The sequence below is a fragment of the Lampetra fluviatilis genome, chromosome 5, assembly GCF_964198595.1.
Source record: "Lampetra fluviatilis chromosome 5, kcLamFluv1.1, whole genome shotgun sequence".
Taxonomy (NCBI): Eukaryota; Metazoa; Chordata; class Hyperoartia; order Petromyzontiformes; family Petromyzontidae; genus Lampetra; species Lampetra fluviatilis.
Window position 1 is genome coordinate 6013767 of NC_136279.1, and position 21962 is coordinate 6035728.

General features: G+C 46.3%; 2 protein-coding genes across 7 annotated transcripts in view; both read left to right on the forward strand.

Moving 5' to 3' along the window:
• The first annotated feature begins 5249 nt into the window (after nt 1-5249).
• FGFR1OP2 (FGFR1 oncogene partner 2) lies at nt 5250-16270 on the forward strand. 2 transcript variants are annotated; one of them, XM_078856556.1, is made up of 7 exons: nt 5257-5329; nt 6175-6238; nt 6821-7068; nt 7581-7698; nt 10200-10342; nt 12385-12498; nt 13389-16270. In XM_078856556.1, the coding sequence occupies exons 3-7, from the start codon at nt 6934-6936 to the stop codon at nt 13485-13487; spliced, it is 609 nt and encodes a 202-aa protein (XP_078712682.1). In that variant the 5' UTR covers nt 5257-5329; nt 6175-6238; nt 6821-6933; the 3' UTR covers nt 13488-16270. The 2 variants fall into 2 exon arrangements, with proteins under 2 accessions (XP_078712681.1, XP_078712682.1); XM_078856555.1 differs by lacking the exon at nt 6175-6238 and having other exon boundaries at nt 5250-5329.
• Nucleotides 16271-20522: 4252 nt separating this feature from the next.
• LOC144932467 (nuclear receptor coactivator 3-like) overlaps nt 20523-21962 on the forward strand; it is a 170548-nt gene continuing 169108 nt past the window's right edge. For 3 of the 5 annotated variants that reach the window (XM_078856557.1, XM_078856559.1, XM_078856558.1), the window contains exon 1: nt 20523-20905. In XM_078856557.1, the coding sequence (XP_078712683.1) occupies nt 20658-20905 (248 nt within the window). In that variant the 5' untranslated portion in view covers nt 20523-20657. Of the gene's footprint in view, nt 20910-21962 lie in introns of all 5 variants that reach the window. The other 2 variants (XM_078856562.1, XM_078856564.1) reach the window with 1 other exon arrangement.

Consider the following 21962-nt stretch of genomic DNA (forward strand, 5'->3'; position numbering starts at 1 on the left):
CTTTCCAGTGGTCGTGGAAACGTAGCAAAGGAATTATTTACACTGCGGAGTAGGGGTCTCCTTACTCACTGTTCCCCGATTAAAACATAGATAAAACTCCTGCAATATACAATGAAGCGTAAACCTATCATGAACACACGACACATTTAAAATTATTTTAAACCATGCTTCTAAAACACATTGATGTTCCTAAACAAGCAAAACAAATCTACGACATGCCCGGTCAAACCAACCTCTTAACAATTGAAACGTCTGAATATAGAAATACCTGAGTCATCATCGTCCGTAAATTCCTCTCGGCTTAAGTAGGTGCAAAAACTATTGAGTTGAGGGAGGGGAGGGGGAGGCGATTGGGAGGGGAGGCGATTGGGAGGGGAGGGGAGGCGAGGGGGAGGGGAGAGGGAGGAGGGAGGGGGAGGGAGGGGGAGGGGAGGGTAGGGGGAGGGGAGGCAAGGGGGAGGGGAGGGGGGAGGGGAGAGGGAGGTGGAGGGGAGGCACAATTCAGTTTCCAATGCAACCAAAGAATCAGGCGAATTTCATACATCAGCTTGCAAAATATTACTGTATTTTAAAAGCTGTGTTGGCTAGAGGGTGACACGAGCCATGCTTGTCATAGTTGTTAATTCTGGTAAAATCGCCCGATGATTCTGGACGAAATTACCAGCGAAACGTCGTGCTCAAATTATAAATGTTGTCAATTTACTCTTTAACACACCGGGTGAGCTGAAGTAGTAACTAATTGGCACATTTTGTTTACGTGACTAACCTTACTAATTGGCTGTGTCGGTTGGTGGCGGGTTAACGACACGTTTATACTTATGCGTGATGCTATTCAAGGGGTACATGTTCATTACTAGCCTTTTGCCCGTCCAAGGACGGGTGTATTGCAGTAAATCTCTGAAACGTGCAAGCGAAAAGCAGACCGCGACATGATATTGCATCAATGCGTGTGCAGTTTGTAAGGGCGCGGTGACACAGGCTTATTTCATTTGAAGGTGATAATCCCTTATTCATCACGACGTCCTTTTTACTTTGATGTCTCAACAGCGTTACGGAGGTTGCGTGACGTCAGAGTTCTGCCTTTGTAGTGAGGGTTTGTAAGTTGACGCCGAGGAGGGGGGAGGAGGCGCCTCGCCCCCCTCCATGTGGAGTGACGTCACCCGCTAATTATTATGAATGGAGGAGGGTGTCCATTTGGAGGACGTCACTTGCTCATGAACATTAATGAGGGGGGCTGGTCCATGTGGAGTGACGTCACGAGCGTTAAGGACAGACATTCCTGGTTGATTATAGTAGGTATATGTACAAATGTAACGTAATATATATGTGAGTGTCTGGATGTAAGTTTAACTTCTTTTTCACCGCACGTAGACAACTAATCGGAGGTACAGGGGAAGGATAGCACACTAAACACAAAAAGCAGTTCTAAATAAATTATTTTTATTTCCATTTGAAACGTCGTGAGAATTATTTTATTATGTTTTATTTTTATTATTTTATTATTTCCCTTCTACGTGACTTTACCGAAAGAACCAAGAAGAAAAAAAATATTTTTAATATCATATCTTAAAGTGCATAGCTCCAGTGGCTTCCTAATATCGGACGGAAGAGCGTTCTATACGGCCGCAGAAGTGCATCTGAAAGCGCGCGATGCAGTAACCGTCTTTGAGACCAACATTGGTCAAATAAGTGTTCAATATGAGAGAACTACAGTTGTTTTTATGTATAAAGAATAGTGTTGGGCTATTTCTGTAGGGATCATATTTGAATCCTATGATTCTTCGCGGGTGACTTGTGATAGAATCGCGATTTCTCAACGGGGTGTTCCCCACGTTCACCTGAACGTGACATTTAGCAAAACACTCTGTTAAAGAAGAATTGTACAATATAATTAATGCAATAAATTTGAATGGAGACGCAGGGGATGGCCATTGAAATGTAAGGGGAGTTTATTGACAATTCCTAGACTGTCAATAAATTCCCATCAAAGTTAATGGCGATTTTCTTTGCATCTTTATTCAAATAATGAGATTCTACAGTGGCTATCCGTGGCACAGCGGAAGACACAGTAAAGAATACATTATTGCAAGAAATGCATTACAACGATAATCTAGCTCTTCTTTGAGGCAGTACTGCATCTATGCGGCGGTCGGATACCTTGTTTAAAGTATTGGCAGGCGTTATTCTGATATAATATAGTACAAACATAAACGAATGTGAAAATGTACATTTAAGAGACGGTACATTGTACTCTACGATCTATGTTTGCCGATAGATGGGCGATCACCATTCAACACATCTGTTTTAGTGGTTTGCTTTTCTTTCCTATACTTTGCATCCGATTGTTGTTTTTTTTCTTTGTGCTGTTTGTTGTAACGTTCTGATCCGCCCCTGCACATCTGTGAAAAAGAGCTTCATAGCTCATCGGATTTCTCCAGGATAAAAAAAGATTCGGATAGACTGCGGTACTACGTTGTAAGCAACAGAGGGCAGTGCAGCGACTTCCACAGTACGTGTACATATCGTTGTACTCTACGTCTATGCTCATACGTCAAATGCTCAACCACATTCACCGACCCATCACTGATCATAGGGTTGTGATTGACCGGAAGTCTCTACAGGAATTAGTCTCTCAATGACCATTTATTGAAAGCAATGCGGGATATTTTAACGGGATATTTTAGGAATAAAATTGTTAATAATAATAAATCTCCCTGAATAGCTTGCAGAGTTGACAAGTCTAAAAGATGAGCGTGGGATCGAATCGTGAAATATCCCTCACGACACGCGCAGCGTGGCACCAGAAGTCCGTCATCCAGCAGTAGATTGACAAAGGCCTGTACATACATCTAAAAAAAACATTTCTAACCGAGCACAACGAAAAAATATGAATTAAAAAAAAATGTCTCTAGATATTTTAGAAAAGCCACGTCACAGTCCAGGAAGCTGTTTTAAGTGGGAAGAGAGGTGATGAGATGGGGACCAGCTCCTGGATCCTTCATTTGAGCCGGAATAATCAGTGGGCCACGCAGGCCCCTTGTGGATGGATGGTGATATTGGAGGTCAAGCTAAAATATTAATGTGGAAAACCCTCGAAGGGTTACAGTTTTCATCATCATCAATTTGAAGCAAGTAATACGACTTGTTAAATATGAGACATGTATACTGTTAATTAAAATACACAGACACTGTATATCATTTTATATTGAATTTTATATTTAGATTATTTACAAGTCATTCACAGGTTTAGGCTGATTTGTGGATTGAATCTTGCTTCTGTATAAACAATGTGTCAATCCACTCTGAAAATATGATTTACGAGTTAAAAATGTACATTTTATCCAATGTTCACACTTCTGGAAAGTCATTGAGCAATATGAAGATAGAAATGCGTTAAATATGTTTTGAGATCATAATCACTCATTTGCAAGACAACCCCTGTACAGGAATGAATTGCTATGCTGGTCCAGACTGTACAAGAAGACTATATAATACCATTGGTGTTTACAGTTGCATTTACGGGATCTACCAACCCTCGCCTTCCAGTGGCGGCTCCTGCAAAATCTCTCAGGGGGGGCAAATGTCTGGATGATTGATAAGGATAAGGTCCACCCATGCAATGGATAAATTAACAGCTTAAGCATGTAAAGGCAACTTCACTTCTTTAATAGTAATGAAAAATAAAGTGACTCTTACAATACATCTTGTTTGTTTCTATACTCACTATTATTACAATCCACTCAGTTTCTTTTATTAAAGATTCCACTAGGTGGCGACAAATTATATTGTTGACTGAAACGTGCTTACGTATGATGACGTAAGCACGTTAGTGCGAGCCCTCGCGGAAGCCATAGAGAATGCATTGCAGCGCCTGCCGTTCGAAAAAAAACATCTTTGAATGTAAGTCTATGGGAACACTCGGGGCGATTCTCAGCCGGAGGGAAATCGCCCAAAAAGAGGCGGTACTCCACAGAACGTAGCATGACGCTGATTGGACTATATCCAGAGGCACAGTAACGGCTCACGAAACTCTGTGGTTGAATGACATTGGTGGTGCGTCGCCCAATCGCCCTAATGAAGAAACCGCCCCTGTCGCCTTCACAGTTACACTCCCGCGTCTGTTCCACGCCTTCGCCCAGCCACATTAACCAGGGTGGCCCACATGACCCGTACGTGGTGTGGAAGTCGTCATCCAGCAGTGGATTGACATGTGCATTACCGTAGCAAAAGAAAATAAAAAAGTGAAAGTATTTAGAAGCTCAGAAGAGTCTTGGGCGGTGTTCAGCAACTTTGGTTACCTTGAGATATTCCACGTTCCTATGTATGGATCTAAATAACCACTGTTAATTGCAAACAAGTGATACAGAACTTATTTGATCTAAAAAAAACTCAATACATTTGTCGATTACACTGCCTAAAATGTTTTTACATAGTCGACGTTTCGGCCAATGGCCCTTCTTCAGAGCACATAGAGGCATGAGAGTAAGGGTTGTTTTGTTTGTTTATACATTGTGTCCGTGCACCACTGCCAACGCAAGCAACAGCAGCACATCACCAAATTAATTTATCTCACATCACATGGTCCGTGTTCAACCATCATCAGGCGCGTGCAGCGTGTGCACATGACGAATTCATGTTTTGCCGAACAAATTGATTCGGATGGCGGCGAGGCGGTCCGTGACGGCTCGTCGAGAGTGGGGGGGGGGCTCTTTTGGTGACGAAACCCGGAGTGGCTTCATCCAGCAGTGGATAGACCACGACTGCTGTGGGGTTTATGCCACACACGCGTCTCCAATCAATCTCCACCCCCCCTTGCACCACCCCCCCTCTACCCCCCTCTCCACCCCCCTCCTCCACCCCCCCCTCCACCCCCCCCTCCACATCCCCCTCCACCCCCCCCTCCACCTCCCCCTCCACCCCCCCCTCCACCACCCCCCCTCCACCCCCCCCTCCACCTCCCCCTCCACCCCCCCCTCCACCTCCCCCTCCACCCCCCCCTCCACCACCCCCCCCTCCACCCCCCCCCCCTTCACCACCGCCTCCACCACCCCCTCCACCACCCCCCCCTCCACCACCACCCCTCCACCACCCCCCCCCTCCACCACCCCCCCCCCACCCCCCCCCACCACCCCCCCTCCACCACCCCCCCTCCACCACCCCCCCCTCCACCCCCCCCCCTCCACCACCCCCCACCACCCCCCACGTGGCCGTTGCATTTCACTTCCGGTGACGTCACGCTCCCGAAGGTTGGTTGAACGACGCGGGGGTTGGGGGGGAGAGCGAGGAAGGAGGCCTCCGTAGTTTTTCTTTGGCGAAATATCGCCTCGGAGTGAGTTCCCGCGTCTTGTTTTTCGTTGTTGTTTAGTTCTCACTGAACAACAGCCCCTCCCCCCGTACCCGCGAGCGTGTTTGCCCGTTCGCCGACGGCTTCGCGCGCTCGACACGAGCAACCGGGCTGACGCCTTGGTGCCGCCCGGCTGGAGCCTCGGTCTTGCCTAGATGCCCGTACGGGTCGAAGGGGGTGGCACTCCCCGGTTGTGGCTTCGTTCGCGCGTCCCCCCTGTTCTCGGCTCATACTCTACCCTCGACCCTCACTCGAGCGTGTCAACTTTAACCCCCTAACTCTACCCTTCTCTCCCGCCGTCGCACGCTACCCCAAGCACATTGCTATCTCTACCATCTCTACCCTACCCACCTCCCCCCACTCCCCACTGTCAACTACCTTGTCACGGACTCACAACCTCGATCGTGTCACTCGCCACACGCAAACTCTTCGCGGACAAATTGCTGGCGTGTATCTCCACCCTCGCGTGCCCACCGTCTCATTTACATCTCTGCCGAGTTGTATTTTCCGGCACCTCCGATGAGCATGGTTGGCTACGTACGGTGTGAAAGAGGTTCAACATACGTTTACGCGATCTGACCCAAACATCTGTATTATGAATACTATTGGTCGCGAAAGCCTACGTGTCAAACTTACTCCCCTCTCTCCACCATCACTGCCATCTCATCCATGTCATCCCTGCTCACTGTCCTGTGCACCTCACTTTTTAATTATTCACTTTACAATGTAACGTCTGTAACTCGCGCCTCTTATCACAACATTCTCATCATCTGTCCCGCTGTTTCTCTCTTGTCTTCGCTCTCCTCCGTTTCTACTCTTTATGTGAGCAGGGAGACTCACCCAAGCCACAGCTGCACCTTGCTCAAGCACGAATTGGAGGGGCACTCATCTGTGGTGGGGCTTTTTCAGTGGTAGAAATTCCACATTCCCCGTGGTAGAGTCAGTCTCTTTAGAACAACCACTGTGATAGTCACGTTATTGACCATGTCAGGATGACGGGCTTAGTTCCCCATAACCAGGATATTAACTCTAGCCTTGTGCTTGTGGATTTAACCACCTTGCTACCCAGCCGGATAAAAAAATATGTAACACTGATATTTTGAAAGTGTCTAACCAAGATAACACAATTCTCTATTAGGACCTATGCGTTAACTATGCATTGTCACAGGAAAATATTTTCGTTGAGATGCTTGTAAATTGCTAATTAAGATCTTAAGTCATGTTATGATTAATGGTAGGTCATAGTAAGCATTTTGAGGTTTACACGGGCACGTACAACCACGTACAGGGCCTTTAAATTCGTGATTTTTTTTTAAATCACAATCACAGTCATTCATATTGGAGTCAAGAGTACAAAAAACTTTGTTCAATCTGGAGACACTGGGTCAGTGCTCTGACATACCATTACAATCGTCACCCATTCTACACCCTCGTATGTCTGGATTTTAAAAATTGCTTGCTTTCTTTGTGCGGAAGTGTGCAGCCTCCCAGAGTGGGCGTGAGATCGCACTGCAAGTGGACAAGCGGAATAGTGACAAGACGAGTGGCGGATTAGTGGGAGGGCGAGTGGACCGGCCAGGCGAGCAGCCATGAGCTGCTCCATGGACAAGGTTCTAGCGGACGCCCGTGCGCTGGTTGACCGACTCAAGGAGCATGACAGCGCAGCCGAGTCGCTCATTGAGCAGACGTCTGCGCTCAATAAGCGCGTGGAAGCCATGAAGCAGGTGAATGAATGCTCGCTGCCCAGTGCTGGCACTTGGGCCACGAGCAGAGGTCGCAAACGGGTTTTGATTCCTTACCCGTACCCATACCCGGCCGCACCAGGGTCACAAATGGGTACCCGTACCCGGCCGGGTACGGGTACCCGGCCGGGTACGGGTAGCCGGGTATCAGGTAGGGTACAGGTATCTTGTACCCTATTGCGACCTCTTGCCACGAGTGTTGTATTATACCTTCCAGGCTCAAGTTTATATATATGTTAACATGTTTGGTATACAAGAGATTGGTGCATCCATATTTACTCCGAGCCATCTTTGCCTATTACTAATGTTTATACCTTGTACCTTGGTATGGCTGTTTACATATTTCCTAGTGGAACAAAGATGCCGATATTTGTGTGATGCTGGCCCATACACCCCTTCTGCTATGCTCACTATAATTGAATCTCGTTAAATATATACCTCAATAATTACGAGGCTGTATTTAGGCGGGTTTTTGTATCCATGTGTGTGTTCAGTACCAAGAAGAGGTGATAGAGCTGAATGAGGTGGCACGGCACCGGCCCCGCTCAGCGCTCGTCCTTGGCATCCAGCAGGAGAATCGGCAGATCCGGGAGCTTCAGCAGGAAAATAAAGGTAGCGCACCGAATAAATGTGTAGTGCACGTATGTGTTTTTGGAGGTGTCGGGAACTGTTGCGTGGTTGTTCATGCATTGCACTAAAATCCTGAGTGTGATTCCCAGCCATGGGTAACATGGGGATCAAGAGGTGTCTGAACCTACCCCGAACCTCCCCGAGGTCAACGCAACTTTAAAGGAGGAGTACATTATCAGGTGTGGAAATATTAGTCCTGGAAGACAAAGGCAGCTGCGTGTGGTTCAGGTCACACCAGACTCTTGAGCGCTGTGACATTCTTAATTGGCGTTTGATAACACTTTCTGATGAAGTTGTAATTACTGGCGAAACGTCGTACTCAGATTGTAAATGTTGTGGATTTTCTCTCCAACACACCGTTGTGCTGTACTCGTAACGAATTTGCATGTTCTGTTTATGTGACAAACCTTACTAATTGGCTGTCAGGTGGTGGTGGGTTTAACGACACATTTATATATTTACGCAATCTAGCCCAAAAAAACCTGTTTTATGGATGATATATTAGTCGCGAAAACCTACGTGTTAAACTTTCCCACTTCTGCAGGGATGTATATCTCAAGGTGACTGACACCAGAAGCTATACTCTAGGCCCACTGGCCAATGGTAGGTCATCTTTGCCTGCTGTTCTTCCACTGTTAGAGTGAGCGTATACCTAGGATTGCAATCAAACCCAGAACAGCCTGGTCTCTGCTTGCTGTTGGGTGTTGGAAGTGAGCATGTGATTGTTGTTTGCAGTTGGGGTTAGCATCTCTTAATGGTGACATAAGGTTTAGGATTGTAGCCCACACAGCTGCTTTGATGTTTCTTTGTACATGATCGAGGCCTCTCCGTACATTGTAGCTAATGAAGGAGGTGTTCCTACTTGTTGAAAAAAGTGCGGCGCCGATCCCCAGCATGTTAGAACATCCCATGCCTTTTGTCAGAGGTCCAGGGAGCCGGTTAGCACTGCAAGGATAATTGGTGGTTGTGAGTCGCTGAGATGGAAAGTACTTGTGATCATGAAATACTCTTAAATACCAGCAGAACTTAACCCGATTACCATAATTAAGGGAGTGGAGTGGAGGAGCTCCTCAATGCAAGCAACCTCATGGGGCAACATAGATTATACTATCAGGGTTGTGGAACGTCAACGGTTGGAAAAATAGCCACACGCTGAGAGTGGCTGGTAGAATTTGCCCTTTGCCAAGGAGGTGCAAAGGGTGACCTGGAGCTAGAGACCAGATAAAGTAGTGGCCAGGAATGACCTCCTCAGAAAAATGGTTGTGTGTATGCTCCTTGGATGATATCACAACTGTTTGGATCACAGGGTTATACAGGATTAGAAGGACGCAATCGTGGTCTCTGTATTAAAAAGGAGAACTTCAATTCTAACTACCAGGGTATCTCCTTCCTCAGTATCCTGCAAAAGGTATTGGCAAGAATTATGCAACATATTCTTGCCAGGCATGCTGACAAACTTGCAGTATTCCAGTGTGGGTTTAGACAGTGGGATCCTGCATATATGCTATTTTCTGTCTGTCCTGTAGCATATGTAGGGGCTTTTTAAATTAAACAATCTACACTTATGCATATAGCTGCTCAAGGCCAACAAAGCCATCAAGATGCCAGATCATTGGGTTATTTTTCTTGCCTCCGTGTACCCCGATCTCCTGTTCAAGGTAAATGGGCACCTTCATGATGGTAAACAGGCACGGATAAAGACACGTAGGATAGAGTCATTGAGGGGTGCATCGGAGGTGTCCTCTGGCTCCTACATTGATATGTTTTGACCAGCTTGAGGGATCCTGCTGCTGAACCTGCAGCATACCACAAAGACGTGAGGCTTTATCGACCCCAACCAAACAAAACACCTCCTCAGGTATATTGTGTCGTTGAATACTCTACCCTCCCCATTTCCATGAGGAATGGCATTGTTGTAGAAGTGGTGGAGGAAGTATCTGCATGAATAATTTGCCCCTGACTTTCTCTGGCAGTTATCTCACTTTTGAGCGAGTTGAGAAGCAGCATCTTTTCATGGGTAGCATAATGCTGTGTATAAGTTGCTTGGACTGTTACTCTAGGCCAAGCAGTTAACCCAGAAGACGTGGGTCTTTTGTGTGGCTTACTAGTGAGCCATTTACACTAAACGTGGCCTAAAAGTGTACCTAGCTTCGTTATAGTGCGTAACACCAGTCGCAAGTGGTGTCTAAAGCTCCATGAGACTCCTACACAAACTCGGCTTCAAATATGTATCTGGAGTGTGGTGTCAGCACTGGGTAAACAAAGGTGGCCCAATGTAGGACTTGCCACACTACCTTAATGTGTGCAATATGATGGACCAAAACAGGTGCTTGTAAATCCAATTTGCCTCACAATCTCACACAATAATCTTAATGCTTGTGTCTGCCCTTTGCATGAAAGCGCCTTGAGAGTGTGCACTTGTGGAGCTGTGTGCACGGGCGTTCGTGCATTCATACGGACACGTGTTGTGCGCGCATTCACAGAGCTCAGGGTTGCCCTGGAGGAACATCAGTCGGCCCTTGAGCTGATCATGGGCAAGTACCGTGAGCAGATGGTGAGCCTGCTGTCCTCCAACAAGACGGAGGAGAACAAGGTGGTCCTCACGCTCAAGGAGATCCACTGTAAGGTGAGCGTGGCAGATTGAGGTGCCCCCAGAGAAGTTCTACGCAAGCACTGCGTTTAAGTATCCCTTGCTCACTTTGCCCACTTATATTTATATTTCTATCGGCATCCATTTACTTCAACAGTAATGGCTTCCTCCAGATTGGCAGAAGTCGATTCCTAAAGAATCATTTACGAGGTAAATTTCTTAAGGATTCATAAGTTTGCTTTACAGAGCTTTACAGTATTTTAATTTTATTCTTGTAATCGAGATGTAGAGCTCTTTTGTCAATCCACTGCTGGATGAGGGCCGCCTCATGCCACGCAGGTTTCGGGGATTGTTTGACCATACTTCAACTCGCCACACTTCCGTGAGGGTTGGTAAAGACGGGTAATGAAAACATGGGAGCATAGACTCACAGAACATGAATAGAATAGTGCTAACCATCATTTTCAGATGAGTCACGCTGTTAGAGCTCTCCACTGGTTATCCACAATTAATGCCGAGCTTGCAAATGGAGTCCAAGTTTATTTCTTTTGCAGTATTTCGCTTAACACTGTTAATTGGTTTTGTGAGATAAGCATAATGAAGACACCTACTGGTCTCTGGTTCTGCAGTATCATCTTCTGAGAATGTCCCTTAACGTTACGCAATGAACATCTGCTGTCTGTCAGGAGAGAGTTATGGAACAGGATTCTCAATGCTCTTCTTATTTTTTTTTATGGACACACGGACCAAGATGGGATGTATTTTTTTTTACTGACAGCGCAATTCTTGACCGTGTTTTATGTTGGCCAAGTATCGTAAATGCGAAACAAATGGCACTCAATTATGACCACAGTGTTGTTTTAAGCCCGAGAGTGGGGGGAGGAGGGAAGGGCCAAATGCTGACTTGTAGAAATCAAGCACCGGTTATATGTCACTTTGTGTTGTGCGGGAAGCACGGGGTAAAGTGAAAGTGCTGCGTTGCTGTGGTGGGACAGCTCATCGTTTATTCGAACATTGATATACAAATATTTGTTTCTACCAACCTCTGGATTGTATTAAAATCCCACGTTTTGTATTGAATGAACATATCTGTTTGGCAACCCTCTTTTGGAGGAATATTTTATCACTGCATATCTGACTGATAGTACATTCTGGAGAAATGTGTGTTATAAAATGTGAAATGCATGCTGAAAGTAGAGAGTGACTGCCTATTTCGTCGAATAACTTTTGATTGAGGAGACCGCAAACTCAGGTTTTGTTTTTGCTTGATTTTTGCTGTCTTTGTGATTGATTGGTTGATCAACCATTTTGGCACACCTGACACCAGGTCAGTTAAAATTACCTAGGTTGATGGTTTGATCACCACGACCACCACCTGGTGACTTGGGTATGGAACCTAAGTGTGCAGTTGTGACGTTTATGATGGTATAGCTTGTTTTTTTGCAACGTACAGTCCATTCTCAGTCCACTGCTAGATGAGGGCCTCCCCGTGCCGTGCGGGTCGTGTGGATTATATATTGGTGAAGGGAGAGATCATAGACGTGGGAGCATAAAAAAGTGCAGTAAAAAATCTTGACTTAAAGCTTTCGTGACTGCAGGAATTCATAACGTAGATGGTTCAAAGAAACCATCTACGTGACTTTACCGAAAGACCCAAAGAATACAGTAAAAAATATGGATTTGTTTTCTGCACTGCCCTCTGCTGGCCACTTCGGGAAGTAAATTGATAAATGTGTGGGTTTATCTAAATAAGCACATTGAAGTGCTGGTTGTTGTGTGTTTTATATATGCGCACACGCTGGTATTGTGCAATTTGTATTAAGGTCCAAATCCTGAAATAAATGTTACACTTGCGTGTCTGTGAACCAGTCCTGTGCCTCCCGTAGGTTGACTCAGCCTCAAATGAGTACCTGGTGCAATGTGTGAATATGGCCACTGAGGGAGACAGAGGTAGCCGGGCGTAATGCTGACCACCCACACCCTCGTGTGCCGTGCTGGCCTTTCATAGGTGCTCGCTGACAGCACTTACCCCAACAGTCTGTTCAGGCTATCTTTATCTTTGTGTTTTTCCACTGCAGGAACTGCAGGCGCAGGTGGAAAAGGTGTGCGAGATGGCAGCGGTGATGAAGAAGGCCATCAATGCCGATGACGCAGAGGTCATCCGCGAGCAGGAGAAGATGGCACAGCTGGAGGTAATACCATTAGCATCGATACCATGCACATATTTTACACCGCTTACAAGAATAATTTGAAATAAATTGTCAAAGTTTCATTGTTTCAAGTACTTAAGGAGAAATCCAGAGGTCGCTGGTCAGTCTTCCGGCATGGCAGTTGAAACACTGAGCAAGGATATTCATTCACCCTCCCTCTGTCTACGCAGATGTATAAATTGGTAAACCGCAGCCGCATCAGCACATTGCATGGGAAGGGGTAGAATGTGGTTCCTTCCACCTCTTCCAAAGGGGGTTCCCCAGAGCTCGCTCTAGTGGGAGGCCATCTGCCAGCAGTTGCATAAGTAAGAAATTGCAGGGCTGTACCTTTAGCAATGAAGAAAGTGTTTCTACACATAATTTAAGCGTTGCCTCATTATGCTAATTATTATAATTGGTTAATAATATAAAGACTTTTGTCAATACACATCAGTCATGGACCATACGTGACCACGATTGGTTAGTACGGGTTGGTGTCTAGTACCAGTTCAGATACCACACGCCACTCATGTTAGAACTCAGTGCACGAACCACTGCACCCACCGTTCCATGCCTCGCATATAGTAATACGATATAATAGTATATTAATTTCCCCCCAAAACGAAGTACATATATCAGCTACTGAAATTGTGTGAAAGCAGCTGACAGTAATGCAATTGATCATGATTCTCATGCTTTGTACATGTTTATTGGATGGTGGACAAGTGCAAACCGTTCTCCACGCCGTGTGAATGAAGTGCCATCTCATGCGTGCGGTTTTGATAAGTGGAGTCCAGGAATGATGGTTTCATTATCATTTATTATTTATACTACACCCTCCGATGCAGTACATGTCCAGATTTGTCAACGGTGCTTGTATGTGCGGTCCACAGCTCGAGAATAAGACTCTGCGGGACCTGCTGAAGATCAGCAAGGAGAGCTTTATGAGTGTTGTGGAGGAGGCAAAGTTGGCTGGAAAAGCTGGGGACTGAGGGTGGAGGATATTAAAGGGTAGTATATATACAGTGATACTGCACAACTCTTGCGCGTTTTAAGACTCATCCACTTAGTATCACTCACACATAAACTCGCACATTGGCGAAAGGGTGCACACCTTTGTCCATACTATAGTATCTCTTGTGCAGACATTTTGCCCATGAATGCACATTCTCACGAGATAAATCATTCTTGCATGTAGGCATTATCACAGGAATACACGTTTAACATCCGGCAACACCCTTACCTCTATACTTGGTCCCACGTGTGTGTGTGCACGTGCACACTTTTGTCTGGAAGTCATGTGCACCCATCGGGATGAGGGCAGACGTTGTTGCTCCTACCGCCGGTAACTTATTGAGTTTCTTCTCCCCTCGTGTACACTCTTGTAAGATAGTCGCTGAGCCTGCCCACGCAGCTGAGCTTGGTGCTTTTTGCTTTTGGAGTTTGTAACAAATGGCGTTGCGGTCAGCGTGTTTTGTGAATGTACCGTCATTGAGTCCTCACACTCGTGAAGAAGCACTTTGGAGTCCTAGTGTGCATCACGTGCTCATTTTAAGGGGATTTTGGGCTGCCCTCTTTAGTAGGATGGGAGCCATGCATGCATGTATGTGTGTCTGCGGGCACGTGAGTATGACGATTGTGTGTGCTGCGAATGGCAGTGGTAACGTGGTGGATGGTGCACTGCACTGTAAGTGGAATTTAGTATTTGAACCTTGCCTGGACCCCTCCTAAGTTAACTCGGTCTAACATGAGTACCTGGTTTGATGGCACTGGAGAGTCAAAAGGTAGCCGATCCCATGTGCTGACCAGACCACCATCTCACGTGCCATGCCAACCATGATAGGTGTTTGCTCACGACACTTACCTATAATGCTAAATTGGGAGTCATTGTATATTGTATTATGTATACATAATAGTTTAAAAAATATATATATATGTTGCATAATCGGTTCTACTTGTTGTTTTGCAGCTGTGATGTTGGCACCGATGTAGACGGGAGTGAAAAATTAGAATCCATTCTGGAATCTCCTACCGATAAAATGGCTACACCTCAATTTCATAACATAGGTAACAGACATTCTTAATGGTCTCCCTACATAATCGTTAGACTGGGCACTGTTCAGCTTTATGGATGCATGATTTATTCGTTTTGTGCTTGTCTGCCAAATAAGCCATCACTGCAACGCTAGACAAAATTTTGGTGCAAAAGCCTATTCTTGTATGATGATTTTTTTGGATGCAGTGTATAGTCATCACGTGGAGAACTTACACTCAGTACAGCACACATGGAACTTCCCACCATTGTCTGGAGAATTATGAGGCTCTGGTGGCCGAGTATGCTTTCTCCAATCCCTTCAAGACTGTTCATCGCTTCAGCTGGACATGCATCCCACCAGTTTCGCATCACTGAACGATGTATTTCTTGGATGACTTTGACCCCGTTTTCCTTCAGCCACAACTTTGATTGCAATCGGAGTCAAGCTGCCCCAGCGCTGGCACGTGTGGCATGAGCGAGTTTGCTCTTCCCACGCTTCCTTAAAGCTATCCTCCCCATGGTGGTCCTGAAGCTTGCAGATCCATGGAATTCTCAGCCAACAGTAGAACAACAATTATTATTCTCTTCTCGTTTTGGCTACACACGAACCTTATTGAATCTCTAGTCGCTTTTTTTACCAAGAATCACACGGTGCTGATTCATGAGCATCGGTGTCTCGAAAAGAATCATACAGTCACATTGTCACTTGAATATTTAATTGGTGCTTTGGTTTTCACCAGTTACGTTGCCATTTTGGTTTTCTTCCTCAACGCATGAGCAAAACCAACCTGAGCAGAGGGCGTCTTCCCTGGCATTGCTCTGCAGAGAATGTGTCCGATGTAGTTTGTGAATATTGGCGCGAGTGAAACAACCAGCTGTGGTTCTCGCCTTACCCCCCCCCCCTCGTGTGTCATGCCAGCCTTCATAGTTGGTCACGTGTGCAGTTTGCTTCTGACAGCCGTTGAGACATCTAGTGCCCAGAACTCCGAAATCTTTAATTTCAAATGAATGGCAGTCTGCCCAAATGGCGTACAGTATTTAGGAAAATTAGGATCGGTAACTGTGTGGGTGAATGTGGTGGGGAGAACGGTGAATAGTTTCTGATGCATTGCAACTCGTTGAGCTTGAAAAGTGATGTTACTGAGGGCTTCATTCATATTGGCTCAACTTGGTTCATTGTTAAGTTGAAACTCGATTTCTGAGAATCCTGACTTATAGAACAATGACGGATGCTTCCAAAAATTCAGGCATTGGGTAAATGCAAAACCAAGTTTATTCGTTTTGTGTGGGAGTATGCATTTGTGTGTTTACGCTTTAATAATTTGGAAGTTTGTGTGTGCATTTGTGTGAATGCTTTATTTCTGAAAGTATGGCAGTGTGTATACAAACAAAGCAACGTGTATGTGCGTATGACACGTATATCACTTTTACGCGCGTGTGAATGCAATTGAGTTGTAAGTGCATGTACAAGCGTGATCGGTACATAATTTTGTACTCTTGAGTGTGTGGGTATGCGTGTGTATATATAAATTGTATCTACCCATAATGTGTGCCCGTGCACGTGCGTTTCACACGTTCCAAGCGACAGGTACCCAGCGTGTGGCTCTTCACTCGATGTACATTTTTTTAAATGAAACTATTTTTCTTGCGTGTGCCCTCTGTATTCTGCCTCGCCGACGTCTGAAGGGCCCACCTGCTTGTGTACGCGTGCAAATGAAACGATTCACTTTTGTAACAGTGCCCATGTTTGTCTGGAGTTTCTTGTATCGTAACTGCGTGAAAGCTACTCTTCGGTTCTTCAGCATTCAAGGTCACGAGGTTATCGCAGTTAATGTGAACGATACCTCACCATCACTTCTGTCGATTGGGTTCCACATGTTGAACGGTCAACTCGTAACCACAAAGGTTTGCTATTACAGTATCCCACCAACTGGCTTTAGATGTTCCCCTTGGTCAATAGCGTGTTGGTGCCACACTCACTGACCTCTACACTTCCCTGCACGTGTGACTCGTAAATTTGCATCCTGATTTTCATTTTACACCGGTGCTTCTCACTTTGCTCAATTCAAAATGTCAAAGTTGCTTACCCAATTCTGCCATGAAATTGTGTCTTCTCCATGTGCCTACAGTCAATGGGGAGACGCTTCTTTACGAGTTCTTAGTTAAAATCCAGCGAGGACTTGTATAGTAAAGATGCGAGTTATACCGGCACATGAAAAGTCCCCGTTAGTAGCTATTTGATACACTACTCAAGACTGCATTTATATATAGTTATCTCCTCTTCCAGCAACGTGAGATATTCTTTCTATGATAAGTTCCGCAACCATAACCACAAAGCAACATCAATAACTTCTGCTCGATCCAACGGCTGTTGCAAATATCACTTCCCACCCTCTTATTCATTATTGCTCACGCTACATCAAGACAGCATCATTATAACGGGCATTTGTAAGCAGTATTTTCTCACTGAGTAGCGAGGATTTCGTCAGCATGGGGGGGTGACAGTGACAGTCAATGGGAATAACCGGTCCCTTTGCTTCGAGATTTTCATACTTTTTCCAGGGATGCAAAGTAACTCAAGATTATTATGGAAATTAGTGACTGCAGGGTGGGTAAGGCACCAGGAGAGGGAGTACGTACCATTTGACAAGGAGATGAGAGGCGTCTTCTACTTGACGATGCAGCAATAGGGCTGCGATTCGGGCAATGGCGTGGCTATTGAGTGCAGATGGGACGAGTGCAAAAAGGGCATTGACTCCGCGCTATGAAGAGAGGGGGGGGGAGATTTCAATCTTTCAACCAGCGCCCATTCTAACTACGCCACTGAATTAAGGATAGATTGTTCATCATGAAATGGAAGTATACTTCGGATTGTAGATGTGATATTTGAAATTTAAATACAGGGCATACACTTAGTTAAATTCAAATCACAAACGCCGTTAACCTGGCCTTTTTCATGTGGTTACCGGTGATGCAAAAAAAAACGATTCAACACCCTAAGTGTGTGGGTGGGGTCTGTATGTACTGCCACAGACATAAATTCCACTTTGGGATGTAAATTAATATTTTTTAAAGTAGGAATAAATGTCTGAAAACTGTTATTTAGTATGGCCCTGCTTGGGGCGGTTGTGTAAACATTTCTTAAGAATGTGAATGTTTATTTAATCAAGTATAAACTTATTTTCAGCAGTGGCGTGAAAACGTTGTTTCAATGCTGCAACTTCACCTTGTAAAATGGAACATTCCCTGGATTTCAAATTACAGATCACCTTTGCAGTGCACATAACTTTTATTGTCCCAAAACATGGCAAATGCCAAAAAATTACCCGCAAAATTACTAAATTGGGATTATACGTAACAACATTGTCCCTTCTGCAAAAAAAAAACTTGGCAGGACCCTCCTGAAAAAGAGTGGAGGCTCGCTCGGTGCAACTTTCCTGGGTAATCGCAAAAGTCATCCATCACAAGCAAGCATGGGCTAAACGAAGCCCAGGGGGGTTCGTTTAGCCCATGCTATTTTAATTTATTATTTTATTTTTAGACGTGACTTAACCGAAAAAAACCAAAGAATAATTCCTGCAGTCACGAAAGCTCCTAAATTAAGATTGAACCACTTCTACGGGGAAGTTTTAAGCTTATCCTTTTTCTTTCTGACTATTTGTTCTCTCTGCCTGTGTCCTTTCTTTGGAATTTTCACACTTAAAATTCTAACTTAGCAAATTTTGAAACACGTAATCAACCAGGCTATGCGTTAATTGTGTGTTAACCGACTCTCTGTGTTGTATTACATCACATTTCGATATTTTGCTAGGTTATTTAATTTTCGTGTGCCTGTCTCCTAATTTTCAATTTTGCGTGCCCGTTTTCAATTTTGCGTGCCCGTTCCACATTGTCATCTTACTTGCAACAGCAGTACGTTGCCGTACACTCATTGATATGCTAATTCTCTCTGCCCCCTCCCTCTCTCCGTCCCCGCCCCCCCTCTCTATATTTAAGGGACCGTCACAGAAACGACCCCTCTCTTTGTGCCGATTTGTGTCCTCTCTCTGTGTGCCGTTGTGATGTCTGTCTGCTTGTATGTCTGTCTATAGTTTTCTAGTTAGATTTTTGTTGCTATTTCTTTTATACCTGATGATTGCTTGTGTTGCAATCGAAACGTCGTAATATGTTATTTTAATTTATTATTTTATTTTTAGACGTGACTTAACCGAAAAAAAACCAAAGAATAATTCCTGCAGTCACGAAAGCTCCTAAATTAAGATTGAAGCCCAGGGGGGTTACCTTTTAAAAAAATACGAGACCGATATAGATGACTTTAGAACAAGGGTCAGCAACCTGCGGCTTCGGAGCTGCATTGCGGCTCTTGAAATTCGAAACAAATGGCTATTGTTATTTTGGTTGCCGACCCGTGACCATGGAAATCCAGTTTACCATGGGCAGGCAGGGGTTGGCAACATTCGGCTCTTTAACGGCCGCTTTGTGGCGTTATTTATTAAGGTCCGTCTCGTATTCACGCGCATTCACGGCTCATAAAATACTGGGTTTTTTTGACCGAATTCGAAAAAAATGTCCCTGCTTGTCGTTTTGGCTGCCGATCCATGCTTTAGAAGGAGAAACAGTGACCTCTGATTAGCCACGCCAGCTTACGAGAAAATACATAAACTGGCTTTAAGGTGGAGATTAAAACCTGCAAAATGAAATCCCTCTAAAATGTAAACTCTCTGCTAACACACCGACTGGTGGTAAACCCTCTGCGTTGGCAACACTTGTGGATGTAACCCGCTTATTGTGGCCAAGCAATAGTGAAAGTAAATCCTCTTATGATGGAGGTAAAAAAAAACCTCAACTGAATGCAACAACTGCTGCTGTAGCTACGAAGGTAAAAAAAAAACCTGTTGTAGCAACAGACCTGTAGCTGCGTAGGCTAAAACAAAAAAAGCCCTCTTGTGGCAGCATTGCTGCTCTAGCTATGGGTATTGGTGGCATTGATATGTAGCTATGTAGCAAAGAAACCTCCCCTTCACACTCCCCGCGGTCCTGCCAAGATTACCGTGCTGTGCTTGCTCTAGATAAATCCTCTAAATCAGGGGGTCGCCAAGCAACATAACAAGAGCCATGGTTTTTTCGAATACGGTACAAAAAACTCAAAATTTCAAGGACCGCAATGCACGGGAATACGAGACGGAGATACTCGGTAAATAACTTCACGAAACAGTCCTGAATGCAGCCGCATGCGGCTCTGGACCCGCAGGTTGCTGACCTCTGCCCATGGTAAACTGGACTCCCATGGTGAACTGGACTCACGTGGTAAACTGGACTCCCATGGTGAACTGAACTCCCATGGTAAGCTGGACTCCCATGGTGAACTGGACTCCAATGGTGAACTGGACTCCCATGGTGAACTGGACTCACATGGTAAACAACTGTGGTGAACTGGAGAACTGGACTCCCATGGTAAACTGGACTCACGTGGTGAACTGGACTCCCATGGTAAACTAGACTCCCACGGTAAACTGGACTCCCATGGTGAACTGAACTCCCATGGTAAACTGGACTCCCGTGGTGAACTGGACTCCCATGGTAAACTGAACTCCCATGGTAAACTGAACTCCCATGAACTGAACTCCCGTGGTGAACTGGACTCCCATGGTGAACTGAACTCCCATGGTGAACTGGACTCCCATGAACTGAACTCCCATGGTGAACTGGACTCCCGTGGTGAACTGGACTCCCATGGTAAACTCGACTCCCATGGTAAACTGGACTCTCATGGTAAAATGGACTTCCATGGTCAGGAGGGAATAGAAAACCAAAATAACAATGAGAACCATTTATTTATTTCTCTCTCGAATTTCAAGAGACGCACTTGGCGCTTTAAAAAAAAGAGAAATCCGCCGCCGCCGCCGCAGCGACTCCCGTAAGACTCACGCTGCGCAGACCTTGGCTCTAAAGGCCCTGCGAGCAGCACGTGCCGGGCAGGTCAACAATCATCTGATCTCACAAACAGCGCTGTGGCGACAACAACAACAACCGCAGCAGCAGCAGCAAAGTGCAGTTCCAGTTGCTGCACTAAAACCCTCTGATCTGGAGGAGGCGGTGTGGGTGGGCGGGGGGTGGAGGAACCCACATGCTCCAGCGCGTTGCACTGTGGGAGCGATCTCGGACCCCATCAACACGCACGGGGTTGGTTGGGGGGGGCAGCAGCAGCATCATCAAGGGCAGCAGGGGGAGCAGCAGCAGCAGCAGGGGGAGCAGCAGCAGCAGCAAGGGCAGCAGCAGGAGGAGAAGCAGCAGGAGACGAGGCTGGTGCTCTAGCGCTTCTGCATTACATGGCGGCGTCTTGATGCAGTCGCGGTCTCGGCAGCGTCTTGCACAGTAGGTGAGACGACGCGGAGGTGGTGGTGGAGGAGGAGGTGGTGATGGTGGTGCTTAAGGAGGAGGTGATGGAGGAGGTGGTGGTGGAGGAGGTGGTGATCGTGGTGCTTAAGGAGGAGGTGATGGAGGAGGTGGTGGTGGAGGAGGTGGTGGTGGTGCTGAAGGAGGTGATGGAGGAGGAGGAGGTGGTGGTGGAGGAGGTGGTGCTAAAGGAGGTGATGGAGGAGGTGGTGGAGGAGGTGATGGAGGAGGTGGAGGAGAGGCTGCGAGACGGAGCCTCGCCCCGCACAACTTGCCGCGATGTTGTCGTTGATTGCGGTGTTGAAGACGTTGTTGTTGATGTTGTCGGAGTTGTTGTTGTTGGTGGTGGTTAATGCTGTGCGAGGAGTACGCGGTGCACAGATTTCGGTTGCATGCAAGAGTGTACACGCACGTGTGTGTGTGTATTCGTGTGTTTATTTACGAGCGTGTACACTGTTTGCAATAGCGTGTACACGTGTGTTAGAGACTGTGTGTGTGTGTCAATGCCTGTGTGCAGGAGAGTGCACTCCGCGTGTGTGCACGCCTCGTGTGTGCAGCAGAGCTGTGTACATGAGCGTGCGTGGTAATGCGCGATGATTGTTTGCGAGAAGGTGTGGACCGCGCGTATCTACAAGGACGCGTGTACACGTGTCACATCGGAGTGCGCACATGACGTGTGTGTGTGCACGTGTGTGTGTGCACGTGTGTGTGTGAGCGTGTGCACGTGTGTGTGTGTGCACGTGGTGAGCGTGTGCACGTGGTGTGTGTGTGCACGTGCCGTGTGTGCACGTGGTGTGCACGTGCCGTGTGTGCGCGTGTGTGTGTGCACGTGGTGTGTGTGTGCACGTGGTGTGCGTGTGCACGTGCCGTGTGTGCGCGTGGTGTGCGTGTGCACGTGCCGTGTGTGCGCGTGTGCGTGTGCACGTGCCGTGTGTGCGCGTGTGTGTGTGCACGTGTGTGTGTGTGCACGTGGTGTGTGTGTGTGCACGTGGTGTGTGTGTGTGTGCACGTGGTGTGCACGTGCCGTGTGTGCGCG